This window comes from Chanodichthys erythropterus, chromosome 10 (assembly GCF_024489055.1).
Source record: "Chanodichthys erythropterus isolate Z2021 chromosome 10, ASM2448905v1, whole genome shotgun sequence".
Classification (NCBI taxonomy): domain Eukaryota; kingdom Metazoa; phylum Chordata; class Actinopteri; order Cypriniformes; family Xenocyprididae; genus Chanodichthys; species Chanodichthys erythropterus.
Genome location: NC_090230.1, coordinates 15,434,816 through 15,458,997, shown reverse-complemented (window position 1 = coordinate 15,458,997; position 24,182 = coordinate 15,434,816). Strand labels below are relative to the sequence as shown.

The 24,182-nt window shown below is 37.6% G+C and overlaps 1 protein-coding gene across 2 annotated transcripts in view; it reads left to right on the top strand.

The window, feature by feature from the left end:
• The window catches only part of ssbp4 (single stranded DNA binding protein 4), a 67,293-nt gene that overhangs the window by 4,145 nt on the left and 38,966 nt on the right, over positions 1-24,182 (top strand). The window contains exons 2-4 of one of the 2 annotated variants that reach the window (XM_067398696.1): positions 4,333-4,405; positions 14,014-14,075; positions 20,064-20,148. In XM_067398696.1, the coding sequence (XP_067254797.1) occupies positions 4,333-4,405; positions 14,014-14,075; positions 20,064-20,148 (220 nt within the window). Of the gene's footprint in view, positions 1-4,332; positions 4,406-14,013; positions 14,076-17,059; positions 17,094-20,063; positions 20,149-24,182 lie in introns of those variants that run through there. The other variant, XM_067398697.1, reaches the window with a different exon arrangement.

Sequence of the window (24,182 nt, the reverse complement as noted above, 5' to 3'; positions counted from 1 at the left end):
CAAAAACATGACAAGGTTGACAATATGATAAAGAAAATATTAAAAATTACATTTGGATCAGGACTAAGACTAAATAAAAAAATAGCTTACAAAACGAACACTAGTTTTAGTGTTTATATTTCATTTATTTATACAAAATTGTATAGAATTTATCGACCAACAAGTAATTATCAGCTTATCGGTATGGGCCAGAACTTTAAAATAGGTCCATCCTTACAAAACAGAAATTGTGCAAATTCATGCAAATGAAACATAGAAGGGTTGTTTGACATGCACCTTTGACATGCAAAAATGGTGTAGAAACAATTTCCACTCAAAAAATTCTAGTAAATTTCAGAATTTATAAAGAAATGGCTTTTGAATTTTGAAGTAGAAAAACTAAAATAGTATTTTCTAATAAAACTTAATCCAATAATCTGGTTACTGGTTTGTTTTTATGTCAAATCTAGCAAAACTAGAGAATGATATCCTTTTAAAACTTCTCTTATAAACTTCAGCCAACTTTCTAGCTCTCCTCACATGCTCTTCGTCTTCACACGAGACCCTGCAGCTGAATTATTGAAATGGAGACAGCAAAGTTCATTTGTTAACTGTCTGCGCTTAAGCTAGCTAAACTTGGCTCTGCCTCTTTTATGTATAAACGGAGTCTTGACTGGGAGCCTCGGGCGAGATGTCAAGATGTGTTCTCAGGTTAAGTCAGGAGAGCTCATCATGATGAGACTGGACACACAGCGAGCCGCCATGCCTGAATGGCAGAGCAAAAGCAGAAACTCGTCAGATATTCCTGTCCATCATCGCAGTATTGGCATCCACGCAGACGTCCGTACTCAGCTGTCAAGGTCTAAATTATCCCTGCTGTGCGGCTCTCAGAAGAAAGCACGTGAAAACGATAGTTCTTGACCGGTCTTACGGAGTCATTAATCTAAATATTAAGTCAATAGGTCCGCCTTCCTATTGCACCCCAAGCTGTTGTATTGCATGAGGATTAGTCGAATGCACACTGAGCTTCTCAGCCTGTTGATCCTCCACCTGCAGTTTTGCTATTAGTCGAAATACCGATATGTTCCTCTGACGGTATGACAAAAAGCGTTCCCTAAAGCCCACCGTAAATGAAGTCCTTCTCAATAATGCCTCAGGCCAAGAGCAGGAGCCCATCATCAACCTGCAGAAGATCCTCAGATCATCTAGAGCTTACAATGAAAATTTCATCCGGCCATTTGTGGGGAATCTCTGTTTGATCCATCTTAATGCCAGCCGGGTTCAAACGAGCAGACTTGTGCTACATGACTCTGTCTAGATGTCCGGTTGTCAACAAACTAATTACCATAGAGCTCTGGAAGCAAAACTTAATCTTCAAATTAGCCAGTGGGATGCCTGAACGACTAGTTTTAACCAGGGATATTTTCTACATTAATCTGGATACATTTGAAAATGGCGTTTTTGTTTCACTAAACTGTCCACATTAGCGTTTAAAAGCATTTCCAAAATCGGCAAACACTAAAATCATCTTACTGCACATGTGTAATTTGTAATAAAAGCTCACTGAAATGATACAACACATGTCTGAATGATGACTAGTTGACTAGTTTTAACCGTGGATGTTACGATAATGTAGGCTACGACTACATTAATTCTGATACATTTGAAAATGGCGTCTTCGTTTCATAGACATAGTTTCATAGATTCGTAGACAATAGCATTTTCAAGTTTCTCATCCACACTGAAATGTCAGAAAATTCTAAAATCATCTTGCTGCACATGCGTAAAATGTAATAAAAGCTCACTAAAATGAGACCGAGACCAGTTATAATAAAGTTCTCAAGCTGTTCTTCTAGCATGATCAAATATCTCACAACTTACTGTTGCGTCCATTCAGTCGCTGTTCCATGTCTCGGCTAAAACGCAATTGCCGCAGGACAACAATTGCAGGTACATTTTCTGTCATCTTTGCAGGAATGTAATTGTACAAAATAACATTTATCTTTAGCAATATTGTGAAAGTCAATAGCACATAGCAGGCACATACAGGTATAACCATAGCTATCTATGCGTCACATGACTAAACGTCATAATTTTCAAAAACCTCTGTTTTCACAGTCCACACAATGGAAAAATGCCATTTTCAGATGTAGTCCAACAGTTTTTCAGCCTAACAAGTTTGTCTAAATGGTCATTTAAACACTGTTGTTAAAAATCTCAAAACTGATAAAGATGTTAGAAAAAATGTAGATGAATGAATCAACAAGTAGTGGAAGTCCATCTTTTTGGGAATGATGTGGAAGGGTGGGCGTTAATGCTGTTCTGAGGTCAGTGTGTCAGCCAGTTGATGGAACTCATAACATAATTGTGTGCTTCTATCACATTGCTGGAAGAACCTGCTCAGATTTTCTGTGTTTTTGAGAAAATGAAGTGTGACATGAGTTCTGCAAAATACTTAAGATCATGAATTTCCATTTTTCTAAATGTTAAAAATGACTGTAATTAAATTAGAAGCAAAACTCTGAAATCTTTTCCTCGTATTGCACAAAAGTACAACTTTGTTGACAGCTGTAAATATACTTGAGGGTAGCTCCTAAAATGAGTACGTCTGATGAAACACCAAGAAATAATTCAGACGTTTGAGGGGAAAATGAGTCCTTGGTATTTGATCCTTGAAGTTGTTCTTTTGGAGATGCTCTTTAAATAGCAATGGGGAGCGTATTTCGTGGACAGATAATGCATTTTTATTAGGGCTGTCGATTTTTATAATTTTGAATCCAATTAGTTACATGTAATTCATTGCATTAATCACATATATTAATATTTGCTAAAACAAATGCCCCAAATGAAGATAATTCAACATTTCATTACAATTAGATTAGTTTAATATACATTACATAGTGGCTTTCAAAAACATTGATTGAATTGCTCTGATGCTAGGACAACTTTTTTTTTTTTTTATGGGTCAGAGAAATTGCATGATTTTTTTTTTTTTTAAAGGTAATTAATAAAATTAAATTTTTTTTTTAAATAAATGCACTAAATTACTGCATTTAATCTTAATTTACTTTAATAATTTCTTTTTTTTTATTCAGAAATATAATTGAAGACTACATTTGTTTTTGTTTTTTTTTTGTTTTTTTTTTATGTTCATATTTAACTTTTTAAATTAATAATATGCCTATTAAACATACATCACTGTTCAAAAGTTTGGGGTAGAATTTTTTGCTCTTTGTGAAAAAAGTCTCTCATGCTCACCAAGACTGCATTTATTTTATAAAACGCAGCAAAACAGTAATATTGTGAATTTATGTTTAATATATTTTAAAATGTAATTTATTGCTGTGATGCCAAAGCTGAATTTAGGCATCATTACTCCAGTCTTCAGTGTCACATGATCCTTCAAAAATCATTCTAAAGGCGCTTTTCCACTGCGTGATGCCGCTCGGCCTGCTTTACTTTCGGTTTGCTTTTCCACTGCAGTTTAGTACTGCTTCAAAGTGGGTGGGATTATAGACTGATTGTTATAGTTGCGCATCTACTGACCACGATACAGCCATTTCATTTTTCAAGTTGAGTGCGACAATCGTTTAAAGTAAGTCGTTTTGCGAACAAATGATACTGTTACTGACTGTTTAAATCTAGTGGGTTTGGTGTCTCATGTTTTAAATCCAATGACGCTAGTAGTGGTGATTCTCTCTGACCAATCAGTTATCTGCAGTGTTTACACATTAGTAACGGTACGGCTCGCTTGGAAGTGGCACTATTTAAGCAAGCCATGCCATTCCATATCGAGCCGTCCTATGAAGTGGAAAAGCACCATAATATGCTGATTTGCTACTCAAGTAGTATTTCTAATCATTATCATTTATCGGTGTTGAAAATAGTTGTTGTTTATAGTTGTGCTGCAGTATTTTTAATAGAAGTCTTTTGTGACTTTGTCTTTTGATCACTTTAATGCATCCTTGCTGCATAAAAGTAGTATTTATAAGTAATCTTACTGACCCCAAACTTTTGAATGGCAATGCTGTGATACTTTTGCTATGGTATCAGTTGGTATAAAGAACTTTGAATTATCACTTGTGTTTTGTGGTCTTCACCTCAAATCTCAGATTTCACACAATTTTCACCAGTCTGCATTTCCAAGAATGTTTTGCGACTGAGCACCAGTGAGGTTTCAACAGGCACCAAAGTTAATTGCTGTAATGTGTTTGCTTGTCCATCTAAAATGGGAAAGCCAGTGGAACTGCATTTTTCTAACTTGGTTTGGGACCAACCCGAAATCGACGATTTAAAGATAAACCCTCAAGTCGACTGAGATTTACAATGCCTTTTTCCACTTTTGTCTTGCAGGTTAGCTTTATATGTGTATGAGTACTTGCTGCATGTTGGCGCACAGAAATCGGCACAGACCTTCCTGTCAGAGGTAAGTGGTATCACACGGTCAGCTTTCCCAAGCAAACACCTGTTATTGTGTAGTCTAAAAATATGAATACGAATTCAAGGTGGATTTGAGGACAAAAATGAATATTGTCTTATTCATGAATTGATTAATGAATCAATCAATTCCAATTGCTTTGTTTCAGCAAGTGTGAACTGTTATTTTTTTGTAGTATACAGAGATATTTACAGTTGTTTTATCTTTAAACATCATAGTTTCTCATTAAAGCACTCTAAAAGGTTCTAGAGTGTATATTTTTTTAATGTCTTTGTCTCTGAACTCAGATATTGTGTCAGTCAGCATTTGTGCCCTGCTGGAAACTTCTTGTTTAGCAGGGGTTTTTTTCTTTCCAAAGTGTCCTCCATTTACCTGCTAAAACATTGAAAGGTCTTGATCAATAAAGGGAAGTGTCGTTGCTATGATATTACGTAACATGTCACCAGCAACTGTGTTTCTAAAAATCCGTTGCAGCTTTACTGAGGGGGCGCAATCAGAGCATTAACATTCGTGCGGCTACTGCTGGCATAGTAAAGTGGATCGTCAGTACGGTTTTTATGGAGCGGTGGAGCTTCTGCTGTAGATGGTGTCAGTGTCGTTCTCACTATATGAACATTATATGGAGCTTGAGTACACTACATGACTGGAGTGGAGGTGATGCCACCACTTCTGTTCAGAATCGCTCTTAAACACGACAGCATGTTAAAAGTCTGATTTAATGTTGGCCTCTGTGGGAATAGGTGCAATTGGTTTGTAATACACTCTCGATCTCCTGATCTGCTGTAATGCTCTTTTAAGGCCGATCAAAGACTTTTATTGGTTTGTCGTTTCTTTAATAAGTTATATGGGCTTTGATAGCCTATCCTTTAATTGAATCAAGAAGCCGGTTCATGTGGAACTTAATTTAGTTGCATTTTTAAAGACTTTGCTGACCTGGAGTCTTGAAATTTGTCACAATGTGTTTTATTGTGCTTTATGTTGGAAGGTATTCATAGTTGTTGGAGGTAGCAGGTGATGATCAGCTTTTCATTTGCTCATTTGAATTAATATGCGAGCTGCTTTTGACTAGATGTGTTTTTGTAGTTATAAAGATGTGTAAATGTTAATTGTTTGACATTATAAGACATTAACAAGATTGTGTAACTCTTTTTTAGTGCTTCAGGACCTTTACAGATTGTGAACTTTTCAAATGTTATCATCTATCTTATTGCATTTGCCGTGGCCCTCTGGTACCTGCTGCGTTTGTTTGTGTGGGTATCATTAAGTGTTCCCAGTGCACTTCCAAAAGCTCCCAGTGTTTTTAAATGTTTTGCTCAGACAGTTTGACAAAGATGAAGCACTGTGCCAAAGTCTAGCCTTGTGCTTGTAAGAAGCTCCTGGGACCTTGGTCAGACTGGTGAGGTGTTGTCTCTGAATTTTAGCCAGTGTAGGGTGGCATGATACATTGATATTTAAAAATGTACCACAGTGGGAAATCATGATTTTACGCATGTCAATTCCTGGACAACTCAATACAAGTAAGATTCTTTAAAAATGGCTTTTAATGCATTTTTAGAATATTATTTCACTCAATAATTTATCTAAATCAAGTCCAGATGAGATGTTTAATACAGGATATCCGTGGGGTATTAAAAAGCATTAAAAGTCATTAAATAGATTTTTGCGAAAATTAAGGCCTTGAATGGCATTAAAAAGCATTAAATTTCATTTCTACAGGCATTACATTTTTAGATAGTTTTAAAGAAAAATAATACTACCACTTTATTCTGAATAAAGCTTAAATAATTAATAACTTTGATTTGCTGTCGCAAAATGTACATTGGTGTGATACGCACATGGAACAAGTTTAGTAATTGACCTTTCGCCGGGAGTTTGATTGACAAGCGATCTAACCAATCAGAACGCAGAATCCGCCATTTTGTCCGACAAAGCAGTCAGGAGTTAGAAGATTAACCATGGTGGAGTTAAACTTGAAAAAATTGTGTGTATTGACGTCTTTCCGCGTTTTAAACAACATTCTCATGTTCATTCATGTTTATTTGATGCTATAAATGGACTAGTAGGAAGAGATGATCGGTTTACGAGCCTCTTGAGCTGAGGCGCTACAGCAATCTGTCACGACCATGGAACCTGCTCTGTCTTGTCTGACGACGTGTTGTCAGTATCCTCTTTGCTCCGCGATGTATTTTTCACTGCGTGTGGTGTGACAGCGCTACGGCTTGTCGGACAAAGCAACAGTAACTAAGGGGGGTGGGTCTTTGCGAAGGGTCAATTGCCTCTGGACGGTGCAAAATTACCGTAACGCAGTTTTGAACAGCGGTGCACTGGAACCCGGAGACGGAAGGCTGCATCAGTGTTGCCAACTTAGCGCTTTTTCAGGCCCCCTTTGCGACTTTTTTCTGAGAAAGCGTGTTGTGACAAATATAGCGACTTGTTAACCTGATTCCTAGACCCCCTGGTACTGCCACACGAGCATGAGATCTTGCTCTGTCAGAGAACAAATAAAATAGATACTATTGCTTCTAACCTGAGTGATCATTTTACCTGTACATATAGCCAAAATCACAGCAAATGTCTTTATCTTATCTGTATGGTGATTTTGTCATACAATGTCTCGATTATAAATCAGGATTTTATTGCTGGTTTAACATGTCAGGGCTCGAACTTTACTTTCCCTCCTGGACAAAGACCTGATTAAAACATAAATACCAAAAAAAACAAACAAAAAAAAAAAAAACAGCAACTTGGGAATCACCAAAACGCGAGTATGACTGATTTTATTACATTTAGTGTTAGTGCCGATCGATAGTGGATGATAATAGGCTGTGTATAATGTATTGACGATAACAAGGTTGCACTGTTGAGGCTCGCGCACCATTTCAAGGAGAAATGGAAACATGAGCCAATCACACACAAAAAGAAACTCCGTTAAACATAATGCAGTAAAAATTCAAAATGTGGAGTTTTTATAACTTGATACAGTTAAGCAAAATCACATGACCAAAAATGCTGTTTTCCTAAACAGGCTACCATCATGATTTAAAAACGTGACACTGATTGCAAACAGTTCAATTAAGTAGTTAATATCAAGCCACTTAAATTTTAGAAGGAACATTGACTGTTGTTGTTCTATTTTAGCAGTAATAATAGTTTCAAACAAAGATCACAGCAGTACCAAAGTGCAACGCTCAGCCTTGTTTTCATTACTGAATCACTCAGCGTTTTGAACGAATTGGTTGAGTCAAAGATTAAATGACCTATTCATAAACAAATGCCTCATTCTTGAATGAATCAGACATTTTAATGAATCATTTGAATGAATGAATCAATGACCCACTCATTAATACGGTTACTTGCCGCCACCTACTGGTGGTTTAGTTTCATTTTTAAAAGTATCATTTACCCCCCCAACATTTCATATTTGTATTTTCAAAAAAACATTTAAAACAATCCCATAACATTAATTAATGCAGTGGTAATCATTTAAAAATATGCAGATATTCTGCAATATTCTGAAAGGATATTGCTTCAGAACAAATTTATTTTTCCACCACCACCACAAAAAACAAACAAACAAACAAAACTAGACAAGCAACACTTCCAGACAAGCAACTGTTTTACTCGTACAAGTGAATGACCGATTTACGCGTGTCCACATGGCAAGGCTTAATGTCGAACCCTGTATGTAATCTTAATGGGCCACGTTTCAGTCACAATTTCATATTGTCTGCCAACAAAAACAGAAAAAAAAAATATTTATTCCCAATAAATTTTATTAGGAATTTGGCTGTATTAAAATATATTATGTGAGCAAAAGGGTAGCAGCAGAGAAGCAAACAAATGTAAAGGGCTAGCACTTGGCAGAATGCGAATACAGCAATGACATGATGAATTTTGTCTAATTGCCATATGTCGTCATGTATCGACATTTAAGGCCTTTGCACACTGAGTCCGAAATTTTTGCATGCGTTTTTTCGTATTCGCAATCCTAAAAATTCGTCATGCACAGAGACCTTGCACACTGAGTCCGATGCGTATTAATGAATGCGTTGCGAAAAAAAAACGCAAAACAAATCACAAAACAATACAAAATGAAGTCTTCAAGCAGCAGTGAGCACGATTAGTTGTCTCCTCTCAGGAAAGACGAAATATTGGGTCCATTCAATCCCGAGATTGCATAGAGAGAAAGGAGAATTCACCTCATCAAGGAGCTGCGGGATTATCCCGAGCGTTTCAAAGTTTACTTCAGGATGTCAGTGGCTCTGTTTGATGCTTTACTACTGGCACAATCTGTCTTTATATTCAGTCTCTTTGTATTCCTCACGTTGTTTGTCATTCAGTGCTGCTGTTTTGTGCTGTACAAGACGTGGATCAACTTGTCAGATTCGCGTATGGTGGCTCTGAATTGTCAAATTGTCTCTCAAAATGCGTGCCACGGATGCGAAAAACGCAGAAAATCGAACCTGATCCGAATATTTTTTTGACGGATGAAAGTTTCGGAGGCAGTGTGCAAACGTGATTGACATAAAGTGAGGTTGAATTTATTTTTTAATGTGCGAAAGTTTCGCATGCGAATTTCGGACTCAGTGTGCAATGACCTTTTAGCGACATATATATGCCATTTAAAAAAATAAAAATTGGCATTAAAAAGGCATTAAAAAGCATTAAATTAGATTTGATGAAACCTGTAGAAACCCTGTAATAAAACTTAAGTAATTTTCCTCTCTTTATGGTGAAATTTTATCAATCAGTGTTTAATATTGTTTTTTTCTTTGTTTTTTTTACAAATATTAAAGAAAAGTTAGCAAATGCATAAGAAAAAATCTAAAGTTTTATTTGTTTTTAGCTGCAATTCTTGTACATTGTGTTGAAATAAAAAGTAATACATGCGAGCATGTTTTTAATATATTCCACTTTTTTTTTATTATCCTAATGATTTGTCGAATCCTATAGAAATTGACCAATTGATCGGATTTGCCGATTAATTGGCACCGATAACAGATTGCTGAAACAAACGTTTATCGGCAAAAATTCATACCGATTAGTTTTTTTTTGTTGTTTTTTTCTGGATTGCGTCCATTGCTGGAGCGGCTGAGAAGGGTCCGCTGTCGTTATACAGTACGAGAGTGTCCTATCAAATGATCACTGAGTGCGTTTACAAGCACCCTCATAATGCGGTTTTAATGGGATTTTGGCAATATTGCATTAAACTTTACCTCATGTAAACGCAATACTTTGATCAAACAAATGCAATTAAGCTCATAATCGTAGAAACCATAATCGCATTAAATTAGGTTGTGTACACCGATTTTATCGCAATAAACAGGCATGTAAACACCTTAAATGCACTAATACAGATCTGAATAGTAGTGTCAAAAGTACCGACTTTGGTACTGAAATTTTAAAAATGTGATGCTTTGAACACTTGAACAGATTCGTAAACACCTGATTGGCCATTTTGTTGACATGCTCATTGAATATGTCTGTGATTGGCTTCAATGATCAACGCTTCAAAAACTTTGTAAGTAGTCATCAATGACACTCTTTACTGAGCGCTTACACAGATACACACGGGAGCGTTTGAAAGCAGGCGTCTATCGCAGATCATCCAATCACAGTCATATCCGATGAGCATGTCAACACAATGGCCAATCAGTGGTGTTTACAAATCCACTCAACATCGCTCAAAGCATCACATTTTAAAAATTTCACTGACAACCCAACTCGCTGCGTAGTCTCTACTCCCTATCTTCATCCAGACGCCGCAAAGAACACAAAGGCAGTGTAGGCAAACACGGCATTGCGATGTTCATCGTGGTGCCAGATAATATCCAGTACATCAATAAAGTATTTTGAATTTGATTCGAGGGGATTAAAACAGTGTCCAATAACATGCATACTTTGTGCCTATCTGAGTGTAGTATAACCATTCTTATTAGCAAATAATTCAGAGTAATCAAAATTGCATGTAAACTGAGTTCTGAAGAGTTCTGCTCGTGTAATGTAAACCTCTTACTGCGATTAAGACCTTACTCTGATTATGAGAAATAATTGCATTATTGGTGCACATGTACAGTAAACGTAGTGGCTGACACCTTTTGGAGTTTGTTTTGACACGTGAGCTGTGCACTGCACAGAGCGGGGCATTTCAAATAAAGATTTGAAACCTAGACAGTGAAATGGTATGTATACCGTACACTACCATATGAGTTTTCATATCATTATAAAGAAAATTAATTTGTTGGCTAGATGCTGCATTAGTAGAGGACAACAGTATGTTTGCTTGTCGAGGCTGAGAGTACGCTAACACTAGTATCTCAAGCGGTTAAAACACTGTGACCACACACGCAAGCCCGACCCAGATGTATAATTGTTACCATCTATGTACATTTGTTTATATCCAGAATGTAGCTTTTGTGCATTTGTTATGCTGAAAAGTTGCATATTAAAGCTATTGACATGAGAAAGCAAATTGATATGTTCATGCAGCAGACAAAAACAAATTAGAAACGCATCTGATTTCAGTTATTTTTTTTATTTTTATTGTCCACTGTAATAGCCTACATATTTTGTTATTTTGATTAGATAATCAAGTGTTCTAAAATAAAAGAAAATAAAGTTTGAGAATATACATACAGTATACATATGTATCTATTTTCAATGCTATGGTCTTTGTGTAGATATGGCCATCTTTAAACATAACTGTTTTTATTTGTATGAAATGGTAACACTTTGCATTAAGAGTCCATTTGTAACATTAAGTGATAGTTCATCCAAAAATGAACATTGTTATTAATTATTCACCCTCATGTCATTCCAAATTTGTAAGACTTTCGTTCATCTTCAGAACACAAACAAAGATCTTTTTGATGAAATCTTGAGTTTCTCCATAGACCGCAAAGCAACTGACACTTTTATGCATCAAAAAGTTCTCAAAGTGATTGTAAAACTAATACATATGAATTGAGTGGTTCCAAATTTTCTGAAGAGACATGATCGCTTTATATGATAAACAGATTTAATTTAGGCTTATATGTATATATGTATATGTGTGTGTATATATTTATTGTATATAAAAACATTGATCAGCGAACATGAACAGAGGATGCTTGATGTGTGAGAATAAACCTCATTGGTTCTCACAAGCATCAAATGTTTAAAAGGTACAGTACATTTTCAATGTTCAATTTTTGTAATAAAGTTCAGCATTATTTTATGTGGTTCATTCAGTATCCATTCTAAAACTACCGGTTGATTAATCGGTTATTGGGCAGCGTGGTCCAACCTAGTTGTTATTATCTGTATTTTTTTATATATATATATATATATATATATATATATATATATATATATATATATATATATATATATATATATATATATATATATATATATATATATATATATATATATATATATTAAAAAAAGAATGTACTGCAGAAAAGTATTGATAATTATTAAATCTCTTGTCAGTTATAGTTTAATTGCATTAGTTGCCTAAGGCTGTTTATTTGTTGCCTCTGGTATTGATGCCATCATTTTGGTATTAATCCAGCCCGGTAGCATAGTCTTAGAAAGGCAAATTCTACAACTTATGCATGCAAAATTAGTCTGTACTCTGAAAATAAATATTAAAGAGTCAAGAAGTAAACAGATGGCTGTGTTTACCAACGTTTCAGTGTTTTTGTAATGGTGGTAGGGCGTCAACATGCGTGCCGGTGACAGTCGTCATTACCGCTGTTGCTATTCAATTAGCCGAACACTCGTCAGATCTCAAGACCTTAGCGCAGGCACACTCGTACACCACAGGGGAGGTCTTTCGGCCCGGGCAGGTACACAGCAGGAGGACGCACCTGTGCATTGAAGCTTAATGAGGGAGCAGTCACCTGCTTGTTCCCTTTGCCACCTCACAATTACTGCTGAAACTCCCTCTACTTACACCTTGGACCTCAAGGGGCTACACAACTCTGCACAGATCAGCACAAACACACACACATACACACTTTAAAACATTGTTAATCAGTCCCTTACATCAGGGAGACTCAGAATAATGCACATCAGCTTTTTGGGTGCATAGTTATGGACGGGGCATGTTCTAAAATCAATATGTCTGTTTGCAAAAGTAGCATCTGTTACAGTGGTAGGCTGAGTAGATTTATTCTGTAAAGACAGAGTGAACATGACTTGATTTATTGCATAAAATCACCATTAGCTAATACTTGGTATGGTGTGTTATGAGGACATACATTGGATATATTATACATTAGTAGGGATGCACCGATATGATTTTTTTGGGGCCGATACCGATTTTAACAAATAATTATTGGCAGATACCGATATTTGTCACTTCCTCTCTTATTTGAAATTTTGTCATCAAAATAGATAGTATTTTGATAATTTTTTAAATAAGCAAAGTTCAAAAACACCTGCATGAAAATGTACTAGCAGGTTTATTACTGCATCATCAAATAATTTTTAATGAACATGGATTGGATCCATTTAACATTCAGCAGGCCTACATAAAGACATCAGAACAAAGATACATATGAAGTAAACAGTGCTTTTTAGGTAGGTTTAATAGTTTTTAGGTACAGAAATAAAGTAAACAAATGTAAAATAACACTGCATATTCTTCACTGTATAAAATATATATATATATTAATCCTTTTTTATTATAACAGACCTTATTGTGATTAATCTTCTAATTTGTTTTTGTATACATTTTAATATTTTTTGTAAGTTTAAATATGTATGAGATCTCCTTTACTAAGGCGGGACTCTTATTTTGATGGGTTTTCTCGTCTACGGACCTATAAGGGTAATTTGGATGGGGTCCGCTACACTTATGAAAGTTACAGAAGTTAAGAATAGTCAAGAATAGTGTGTGATCTTTTGTTATTTGATTAACATTAAAGCGCAGATAGCAGTGCTAGGATTACGCAACAGTTATTATAAAGCTCAGTTCCTTCACACATTTAATTAATAAGCCATCGGTTTATTATATCTGCCTTTTTCCTGCTACAGCCGATATGCCGATGTTTGTAAATTGAGCGAAAATCGTGCAATACATATCGGTGGCCGATACATCAGTGCATCCCTATACATTAGGGTTAAATGTTTCAGTTTTGTCTGGAATTTATATTTTTAAGTTGCATGGTAAAAGCTTTTGAAGCTACAACCATACACATTCAGACAGGAATTTTGGTCATTACATTATGATTGCATTGTTTTGAGCATCTATTTAAGCTAGAAAACTTTTTAGTATCATGAGGTATCCATATATCACCTTAGAATGTGTGTCGGTCAGTGACCCTAAACCAATGTAACCTAATTATAGGACTTATTTAGGACTGTCTATTCAGCTGGTCATTCAAACAACAAGGCGGATAAATGGTTTAAGTATTTTTTTTTTTTTTTTTTACATCCCTACCTTGCCATTGGTCTGTTGAACCAAGAGAACTACATGTTTATTTTGTTTTACACTGTTTTACTATTAAAATAGAGCTTTTTAACTATAGTTCATGCTTTCTGAGGCTGCTCTGTTCATACTTGACCTCTTTTTCTCTGTCTCTCTCTGTCTGTTTCTACCATTTTAGATCCGATGGGAGAAGAATATCACATTAGGAGAGCCTCCTGGATTCCTGCACTCATGGTGGTGGTATGTATCGATCTTGTAACTCAAAACCCCTAACATTCTCTGACGGTATGCCCATGCTAGCCATTAGTAGCAGTAGAGGAGCCTTAATGAACGACAGTCCATTATTCTTGGAAGTAGGTATCTCCTTATTACATTTATATTTGTATGTTGCCATACAGCATTAGGCTTGTTTCACATTCAGAAGTTGGAGGAAAATTACTAGTAGAGGTGATCTTTGATTGATTGTTGTGGATGGATTTGAAGATCTCAAAAGAGGATGACTGTTGACTGATTTAAAGACAGGTTTTTGTATTCCTCTTTGTTGGCTTCCACTCTATGAACCTTAGCCAGGGTAGAGGCCATATTTAATTTGAATTAAAATGAGGCTGCGAGGGCTAGATGTACAGTCAATTCAATAAGGTCTTATATCCACAAAACTATTGAAGAGACCTGCATTGAGCCTACAAGTCTTCTTAACTTGCTTAACCACCAATCCTCCCTTGGTCAACCAGCAGAGAACCAAGAGCCAAGCATTTTTTGTGGACTAACTAGTTATCAAAAAGCTGCCATATACCAGTTAGAATTAGCTTGGAAATTAATGTTGATCTGAGCTGTTTTTTAATTTCAACAGGAAATAATTTTTTTCTGGAGTTTTATGTTCTCTGGTAATTTTTCGGATAGACACATTTTCAATATTTTGTCTGCCGAACTATCGAGCCAAAGGTACATGACGGTAGAACCTATTGAACGGTCTGAACATCTATCCATACCAGCCTTATTTTACTGGAACCAAATGAAATATGGCATCTGTCTTGACTTGGGTCCTTTGGAGACTCTTATGTTGGTCTGGAATTCACGTTATGTTCTTAGCTTACTCAAAAATAAGATCAGTGTGTATAGATCAGGTTCACACAAAGCAGTGTGTTCATTTATCGCACACTTAACTTTTTCTCCATCTTGGATTACTGGCTCCCCTCTGTGAGATTATTAGGAGTCTAGTAGGTTTTGGAGGTTCCCTGTATGCTGTTGACACTATTGGAGGGGACGTCTGTCTGGAGCTATAGCACGTAGAGGAGGGGGGTCGTGTCGAGGTTTTAGGGATTCGAAGGGGCCATGGAGTACCGCCCTCTTCACCAACCCCCCTCCCCCAAACAAAAGGGCCAGATGGTAAGGGAAAGCCAACCCCTCCCCCCTGTGCGTACCCCCACCAACCTTTGTCTGGAGGCCTGTCCTTTGTTTGCGGAAGAACCCTCAAACGGATTAACTCCTTGCATTCCAATCTTCTTTGTGTTAAACAGCCAAATCTCCTTCTTCACTACCCCCCTTCTGCATTTTCTTCCCTTCTGTCTAAGGCAGTTTCCTGTTGTAAGGGGGTTTGAATGGTAGCACCAGGCTCTGGGGTGGGGCAGAAGGGGGTGGAGGCAAAGTTTGGTGAGAGGGTCAGTCATCCACATCTGTTGTAAAGCGAGCAAGGGGTTGGGGGTGGTGGTTTTAGTTGGGGTGCAGGTGTGGATTGCAAAAAAAGGTTGACCGTTTGTGATTAATCTTACGCATAGATTTGTTTAATCGATTTCTGGTAAGAAAGGAGAAAGTTGAGCCATAGAAATGTTAAATGGATTTACTTTCAGATGGCCTATGGCTGACATCCTCCTTTGTGAATGGTAGAGATGACTGAAAAGCCACACAGAAGTGTTTACCTCCAATACACTTTAATTTAAATGCAACTGTATAATACAGGAAACAAACAAAAAAGAAAGGGTGTTATGGTTGTGTATACCTCAAAGTTGACCTGGATATATATAAAACATGTAGAACACAATATGTCTTTAAATAATTAATCATACTGCATCTTTTTCTATTTTCATGCAAATGAAAAGGCAGCTGATTTACATTTTATACTGATAATCTCTTAGGTCAAGTCATGTTGTATAATATTGCATTGATGCTGAGAAGGACATGACATAATTTTCTAACAAGCGTTTTCTATGTGGTACTTCTGATGGATAGCAGCACGTGTTTAAAGTCATTTCATGTTTCTGGTCTTATAGTGAATAATTAATTGGTGTATGTTGTTCCAAGAATCAAAACAGTCAAATAGCTACTTGGGCATTGTTTTCTCATTTTGTCTTTTTGTAGTATGATAAGTAAACTCACACGCCATCTTGTTTCTTGCTGAATATACTAAAAAATGTCACACTGAAGTATTGGAAGTACATTGGAAGTACACTTTTTTTATTTTGATGTCTGTTTTGTCTTACACTGCATTCACACGGGGCGTCTGCGTTAACGCTTCTCATTTACTTTGAATGGGTGACGTCATGTGTTGCCGAACTGAATTGTGGGTTCCGTCGCGTTGCATTACTCACGTTGCTCGTGGCAGAAGTTGAAGATTTCTCAATTTTTCAAGCGCCAACACAGGCGTCAGCCAATCAGATCGCCTTATGCAAACACACAGCAGTCGCTAGCCAATTGCGTTCATGCAACACCGGAAAGTAAAGTGATTTGTTGTTATCACTATAACGGTCGCGTCAGCCCAAGCTTCAGACACGCCCTCCGTCAAGCGTTGACGTTGACGCCCTGTGCGAATGCAGCGGTATATTATCAAAAGGAACAAAATGTTGGAGACATGGTATGGTGGGAAGTCTACATGTACAGACCTGTTGCATTGTGGAACTTATGTAGGGACAAGTTTGAATCCAGCGTTTTGGGTCATTTCATTCCCATCCCCCCTTTTTTGAAAATTTTTCTAGTTTTTTGTTTTGTATTTTGGCTTTGTTTATCTATTTTATAAAATAAAGTTTGTAGCTTTTATTTTGTTTCATTGTAGTTTCATTTTTCACATAACAAGATTTTGAATAGTTCCGCACCTGTAATAGCACACTAATATTTTGATCTGTCACACTTCCTCATGTCTTAAAAGCCACTCGGGTGTGTCATGCATGTCACCAAACCAGCTATTTAAAGACCAACTTTCCAACATTTCCTGTGTATTCATGCAAATCACACAAGCATTAAGGAAGTTTTCTTGCTGATATAAAGGTAATCGAACACACTTCTTTTTTTTTCTTTTTTTTTTTTTTTTTGAAAACGCTTTTCAGTAACAAAGTGTAACTGGCGTCTTATTTCATTTCCCCTGCACCCTGATTGGATTTGAGATGGTCCTGCTGTCTCCCTCCAGCAGCTTTCCGACAAAGCTGCAATCTCTTTAACGGCGGCTGATAGATATGATAATGCCGCCCGGCTTTATTGTGAACTGACTGAAGGGCACAGAACAGGCATGACGTTCCCCTGTCAAAGTGCCTTTCTTGCTTTTTCTTTTCCCTTCCTTTCACCTGTTTTATTTGTTTCCTGGTTTATGGCTTCTATAGAATGTGAGGTGTTAATGTGTAGTGCCTCCTGCTGAGCACGCATTTACTCACTTATCTATGGATCTTGTATGGCATCATGTCGTCTTTCGGTTCTACTTCCTTTTTTTGTCTTTTAGTTGGAGTATATCATCTTCAACATGTTACAAATATATCACCTCCAAGTTTGAAAGGAGTAGTATGACTTTATGTATTCTGTGTAATTTTTGAAGAATATCCCACAGTGAAGGAGCTCAAAACTGACCAAAAGCAACATAAACGTGATCCACAGAATACTGTATACATTTTTTTTTAATGGCTTTGTGTGAGGATCAGACTGAAATGTATTCAATGAAAATCCTGACATCTGCCCTAGCTATCTTTGATGCATCAGGTGAGTTCATTAGAGTACTATGATTCAATGAAAAGAATAAACTCAAAAGAACAATTCATTCAAGAAATCTATTTCATTCAGGTTCATTTCATATCATTCAAGGTCATCTAGTTCTCAAAAATGATTAAAAATGATCAGTTTATTTAATCTTCACAAATCTACCATATGAACTACCTTTATTATAGCCTACATATTTCTGTGTTGCTTTTGTGTTCTTTTGAAAGTTTCAATGTCTGCAGTCATCGTAATTTCATGGAAAAGGGTGACTAGTGCAGTCTTTAAAATTTCAATTTTTGTGATCCATGGAAGATAAAGTCATATGAAATATGGAACGAATATTTAAATGTAACTAGTATAAGCTCAATCTGCATGTAAATCTAAACCATTTTTACTGCAGTTCCTCTACTTTTGTAGTTTGATGAGCTGAACGTTGTTTAACCTTGCTCTCTTATTCCAACCATAAACAGTGAGTGATTTATGAAAGCTGTCATAAGCTATCCTTTGCGTTATGGTCACGAACACAAATCCGTCAAATGGTTTCCACTCCACGGCAAGATATATGAAATGGGTGGAAACTGATTAGCCCCATTGACCTGTCGCTGTTCCGTGAGCGGCCTATTTTGTCCTTTTTGCAATCTGTCACATCAAACGTAAGCTTTTTCCCCACATTCAGAACAGAAGTCTAATTTTGTTACATCAGCAGAAATAATGCACAGCGGTAAAAAGTGCTGCCTCGGAAGATGGAACAACTTGCGTTCGTTTTCTTAAGCCCTGCTTCAGCAGCTTTTATGAAGCGTCCATTAAATCAATATCTAAAGAGTGAGAGCGGTTTAATGCCGACCTGTTTAACAGGTACTTATTTTCAATGAAGTAATTAAGGGACCATTTGGATTGCAACCTGCTCCCCCTAGCAGCCCTTAAGGACTGTATTTCCTTAATTAACAAATATCAAGCCTAATTGATTAGCCACTTGCAGGTCGCACCTCATAAAGTGGGAAGCTATCCAGGGGGTTATGATTGCAGTGACCCAGCTTTGATAGAAGCTGTCAATTTCTACTGAGTATGATGCTGAAGAAGATCTGTTTTCTGTTAGTCCTCTCTGATGTGCCTCTGATGTACACCGACAGTGTACTGGAGCCAGTGCCTGATTGGAACCATTTCACAAATGTTCCAAAACACAAAAATCGACACAGCGTCGCCCCCTAAACCCTCTAGGTTGCAGAACCCCAATTTGGGATTCGATAATAAATCAATAATAAATCATGAGTTTGTTAATCTTGACTGGCAAGGATTCGGTTCACGTCTGCTCCGTGCCTCTACCAATCAAAACGGTTTTGAACAGAGTAATCAATGCGAGGGACTCCACAAAAAACAGCAAAATTAGTGACCTTTTCAGGGCTTCAAGTGCAGGTCAGTTTCATCTGTAAATAGGCTCCTGTTTTGTCTTCGTTAACTTAGCGAAGTATTAAACTGCTAGCGAATGTTAGGCATAGCATGCCATTAGTATTGTCACTCAAAATACTGCATTGTTTTACTATATTTCTATGAAATATAGTTTTGTTTAGTCTTTCTAAGATGAAAAACAACATCCATCAACACATTGTCCTAATGTAGATTCTGTTACAATGAGATGTTTTTTGCAGTAAGGTGGAGACAGTTCTGTTCATAACAGTAGACCTGCTGGACTGATGAAGTGACAGGTACAAGAAAAATAGCACAAAAAAAGGACACGCACAAGGGAGAGACAGAGAGATATCGGGGAAAAAGAAGAAAAGGAAAAGTGAAGGTGCAGTTCAAGAGAGAACCTTTGATTATTTTGCATGGCCTCAGCCTTAGGATTTAGGAATAGGGTTGTCTGTGGTTTCAAAATTTGTTGTAGGATTTGTATATGGGATGGCTTGGGTAAGTGTTCGATTTCCTAGCCTGACATTGTTTTGTGCATCAAAGAAGCTCATAATGGCAAAAATGAACTGAATTAAATTGATTTTCATGTTAAAAAACCCTTCAGGTTTGTAAATGACAACTGCAATGTGGTTTTTATATTTGTGAGTAGGTCAGATGCATCACAGCATTTTGGTTAAATACGATAATTGGAAAAATTAGAACAACTGGGCCTTGAACAAACCATGCCATTCAGTACCATTTTCACATGGCCTTGATGTTGTAAAGTGTACCACAGCCTGTTGGTGTTTAGTTCGGCAGCTGTTTCATTTAGTGAAGTTCACCCATGTATTTGATACTCAGCTTTGTTTATTCTGCCTTATTTTGCAGTGTATTCTGGGATCTGTACTGTGCAGCTCCAGATCGACGGGAGACATGTGAACATTCCAGTGAGGCCAAGGCTTTCCACGACTATGTGAGTTCCTTTTTTTTATTCACCGTGGGGTTGGGATAAACCTGAGGTCTACTGTCTGTTTACAGTTAGCATTTCTGTTCATCTTAAGCTTTGGATCATTATTACATTTGTTATTACTGATAGAGCTGTTCTATTTGCCCTTACAATAGTTTACGTATGTACTAAAAAAAAATTTCCACACAGGTTGACATTTTAACGTTTTTTTTGGAAATATATTGATCACTGAAAATTTTGTAATATCTATAAATATTAGCATATATGTGTGGTAGCTTCATTGTCGACATACTAGGACACACCTTTGAGGTGAAGGAATGGTTCACCCCAAAATGTCATTATTTACTGTACGTGTTTAAGTGTCTTTTCAGTCAATACAGCGAAAGTCAGTGGGGTTCAGTTTAGTTTGAACCACAATATCAAAATTTCTTCTTTTGCATTCTGCAGAAGAAAGTAAGTCGTACAGGTTTGGAACAAAAATGGACAGAATTATCATTTTTGGGTGAACTATCCCTTTAAAGCTGCGGGATTTGGAGTTGGCTGGGCTATTGTGGGTAACTTTTGGTCTGTAGACTGACCCTTTTGACCCCTTGATCTGTAGAAGACCTTTAAGTTAGTAATGGAGAACTGGAGTAGCATGTGTGGACAACCCCTGAGCTCCACCAAAAAGAGTAGTTCTTTGTTGATGCAGCTTTCCAACTGCAAATGGCTATGTTAATGTGACCACAAACACTGACCCTTGCTCAACCCTTGGATTCAGTCTTTAAGAGTTTGAGTGTTAGCGCCTGCATCTACAACTTGCAGAGTACATGGGGACCTCTTTCCCACTCTGCATGTTTTCATTGGCAGAAATTTAGCATCAAATATAAATTGTGCAAATATCTTTTACCCGCCACATTAGCAGTTTTAAAACCTTGTGAATACACTCCAGAGGAGGATAATGTGTCAAAGATTATATGAAAGTAACTATGATTTACTGCTAACTGTTAGCACCAGAGTTTCACCTGGGCCAAATCTCAGGCCTTGAGTCACGAAAGGGATTATGCGTCTATTCTTGCTTTAGACATTTAATTTGCTGGACTTACTAGCAGAGAACAGTTACAAGTCTGCGTCAGCTGCCTTCCGAAGTTTCTACCAATTGCAATCTGTGCGCGTGTGTACGGCCTCTATAAGATTAATTACATGGTTAATTAAACGCCATGCTTAATTAAGTCTGACGTGTGTTCAATTAATCTATATGCCTAATCATTTCTAACACCCAATGGACACCTGGGATTGTCGAAATGAGTGTTCTGATGACCTCCTCCTCCGCACGACTGACCACCCGTGCTCGAAGTTGACATGGCTGTTGTGAAACAGGCTGTCTGCTCAGATTGACTGTTTGAAATGCTCGGTGGCCTTTTCTGAGTAAACTCTGGCTCAGTCTCCAAGCTTTGCTACTGGACCTCGGGGACTCAAGGCAAGGTTGAAAAGCTCAGATGTCCCGCCCCCGAGTTCTAGTCTGAGGATTAATGACCGGTTTCCCCTGACCTTTAACCCTCTGCAAAGTTCAGCAGGTCAGAGTGTATCCGGCCTGTGTTGTCCCGTTTCGAATGTTTACCCAAATCTTTTCATCAAGCTATTAATCTCCATTTGGCTTCAGAATGTTGCGTCCAGCGGACCAATTTTAGGTTTGAAGTTTTTTTTAATTGGGCTAGGATGAAGTGAACACATCATGTTCACTCCTCGAAGGGCTACTCAGCACCGTTGATCTTCCTGAGCGATTTTCCCCTGGCCGTCAACTCTCGAGCCACTGGCTGGCCTCTTCTTAGAAGACCTTAGGCTATTTTCTGTCTATTTTTGAGACTTTTGTAGACACCTGGCTAATGTTGTGTGAAGAGTCCTACGGTGGAGGTCGTGACGAGTTTTGGTGGTGATGGGGGGTGGTGGAGATCGAGGACGAGGAGGAGGAGGCGGCGGCGTCAGTCCCATGGGTTGTTCCAGACCTGTCTCCGTCTGATTAACTTCAGCTCTGGGATCCCTCTGGACCGGCCGCCCCATCAAGCCTGCTATCTCAGGCAAGGCTGATAACAGTGCCCATTCCCTAGCGTGTTAGTGGATCAGGGGCAGAAAAACAAGCAGGTTCCCATGAGTCAAATCCTCCTCACTGTCAGCGCTGCAGTTATATTGCCTTCTCCAAGTCAGGGCTTCAACAGTGACTAGGTTTTTGCAGTCATAAAATTGAAACCTTTTTTTTTTTTTTTTTTTTTTTTTTTTTAAACTTTCTGGTGTTGGAATTTGGGGAGGCTGAGAGTCTTCCTCCTTTTTGTCTACCCTCTCTTTTTCTCAAGTGGCCAGAGATGGAAGTTGTGCGAGTCCTCCAGTTGGGCGGAAAGATAATGGGATATAACATGCAAATCTTGAGATCTGTGGAATCTGGTTTATAACTAATCCGAGGATTGCTATAGGATTGTGACTCTGGCTGAGCTCCCAGAAGCGGAAAGCCAGTTCCCCAAAACCCCTAGTGCCACCAAGAAACTCTCAATACCACATTTTTACCAACCCCCCAAACCATTTTAAAATAGACAGGGTCATTTGGATGTACTTCAGTGTACTTATAGACAAGCTATTGATTGCTACTCTCAGTTATCATAATTTAGTCCAATATGATGATCACTTAATAAACAAGGTAAAAGAGAGAGCAGGGCATAGTAGTGTTGTCAAAAGTACCGACCACAATAGCAAGATGATACTGAAATTTTCTTTGAGCAGACGGGTCCATTTGAAAGCGGACCCCTGCTTTCAAATGCTCCCGTGTGCGTCTGTGTAAGCGCTCTGTGAAGAGCTTCACTGATGTCTTTTTACAACATGTTTTTGAAGCGTTGATCATTGTAGCCAATCACAGACATATCAGATGAGCAAGCGAACACAATGGCCAATCAGTGGTGTTTACGAATCTGCACAACAGCGCTCAAACGGTCACATTTTTTAAATTTCAGTACCGACTTTGTATCGCGGTCGAATGCAGGTTTTGTTGTAATGATGTGTACCTGCTTGCTGCACACTTCCTAAAACTCCCACAGAAGCTGGTTTCCTGTTAGAGTCTTTGTCTAAACCTCTGTATTTAGTTACACCAGCAGAAAGATTTGCATATTTGTCATGTAATTTTGCATGTGGAGTCGCTTGTAAATTGATGACTTCAAAACAATATTGTTCAAATGAGTGATTTGAAAGATTGTATCCCTTATTTTCAGGATCTTTTTGCAGACCTAGTAGTTGGCACACGTACTGTGACAGATGACAGAGTTCAGATAATGCCTTTTCCAGTTTCATCTGGATGGTAACCCTGGTTCTGCAAAAAGTCTAGTTATGTTCACAAGCAACATTTACACATTGCTTATTTGGAGTTCTTCAGGAACTGTACCTCAAGTATTTTAAAAACATGCATTACCTGTATAGTAGAGTAGGTTCTAATATAAATGAATCTGTATCAGTGGATATTGAATATGTATTTGCTGGCATTGGATATGACATTTTTTGTATCATCACAAAACACTGATACATTTATCAAAATATCCATTGTGATCCACAAAAGAAAGAGTAAGTTTGGTGTGATCTTTTTAGGTGAACTAAATTTAAGACTAATTAGTAGTTCAGGCAACCCACCGACTGGTCCATTTTGAAAATACATCATTTTCAACATCCCTAATGTCACCTACTTGCTACATCAAGTGTCAGAAAGATGGCTTTCCCCATCTTATCACGTACTGACAGAAACTTTGTCAATACGTAATCATAATGGAGGCCCCTTTCTTGACCCTCTGCAGTCTTGAGTTGCTCTGTTACACCACTTAAATTGGAACATAACTAACACCAATTTCAGCTGTCACATATGACTACATGGCAGACATGAGTGTACCTCAATGACACACTTACAAGGTGGAAAACTTGGAGAGTATGGGAGGGTGACAGACGAACATGTTTTTCATTGTCGCATCTTTTGGCAGTATTTTGCGTCATTGAAAAGACGAGTGGAGGAACAGGTGGTTCAAAATATCCGA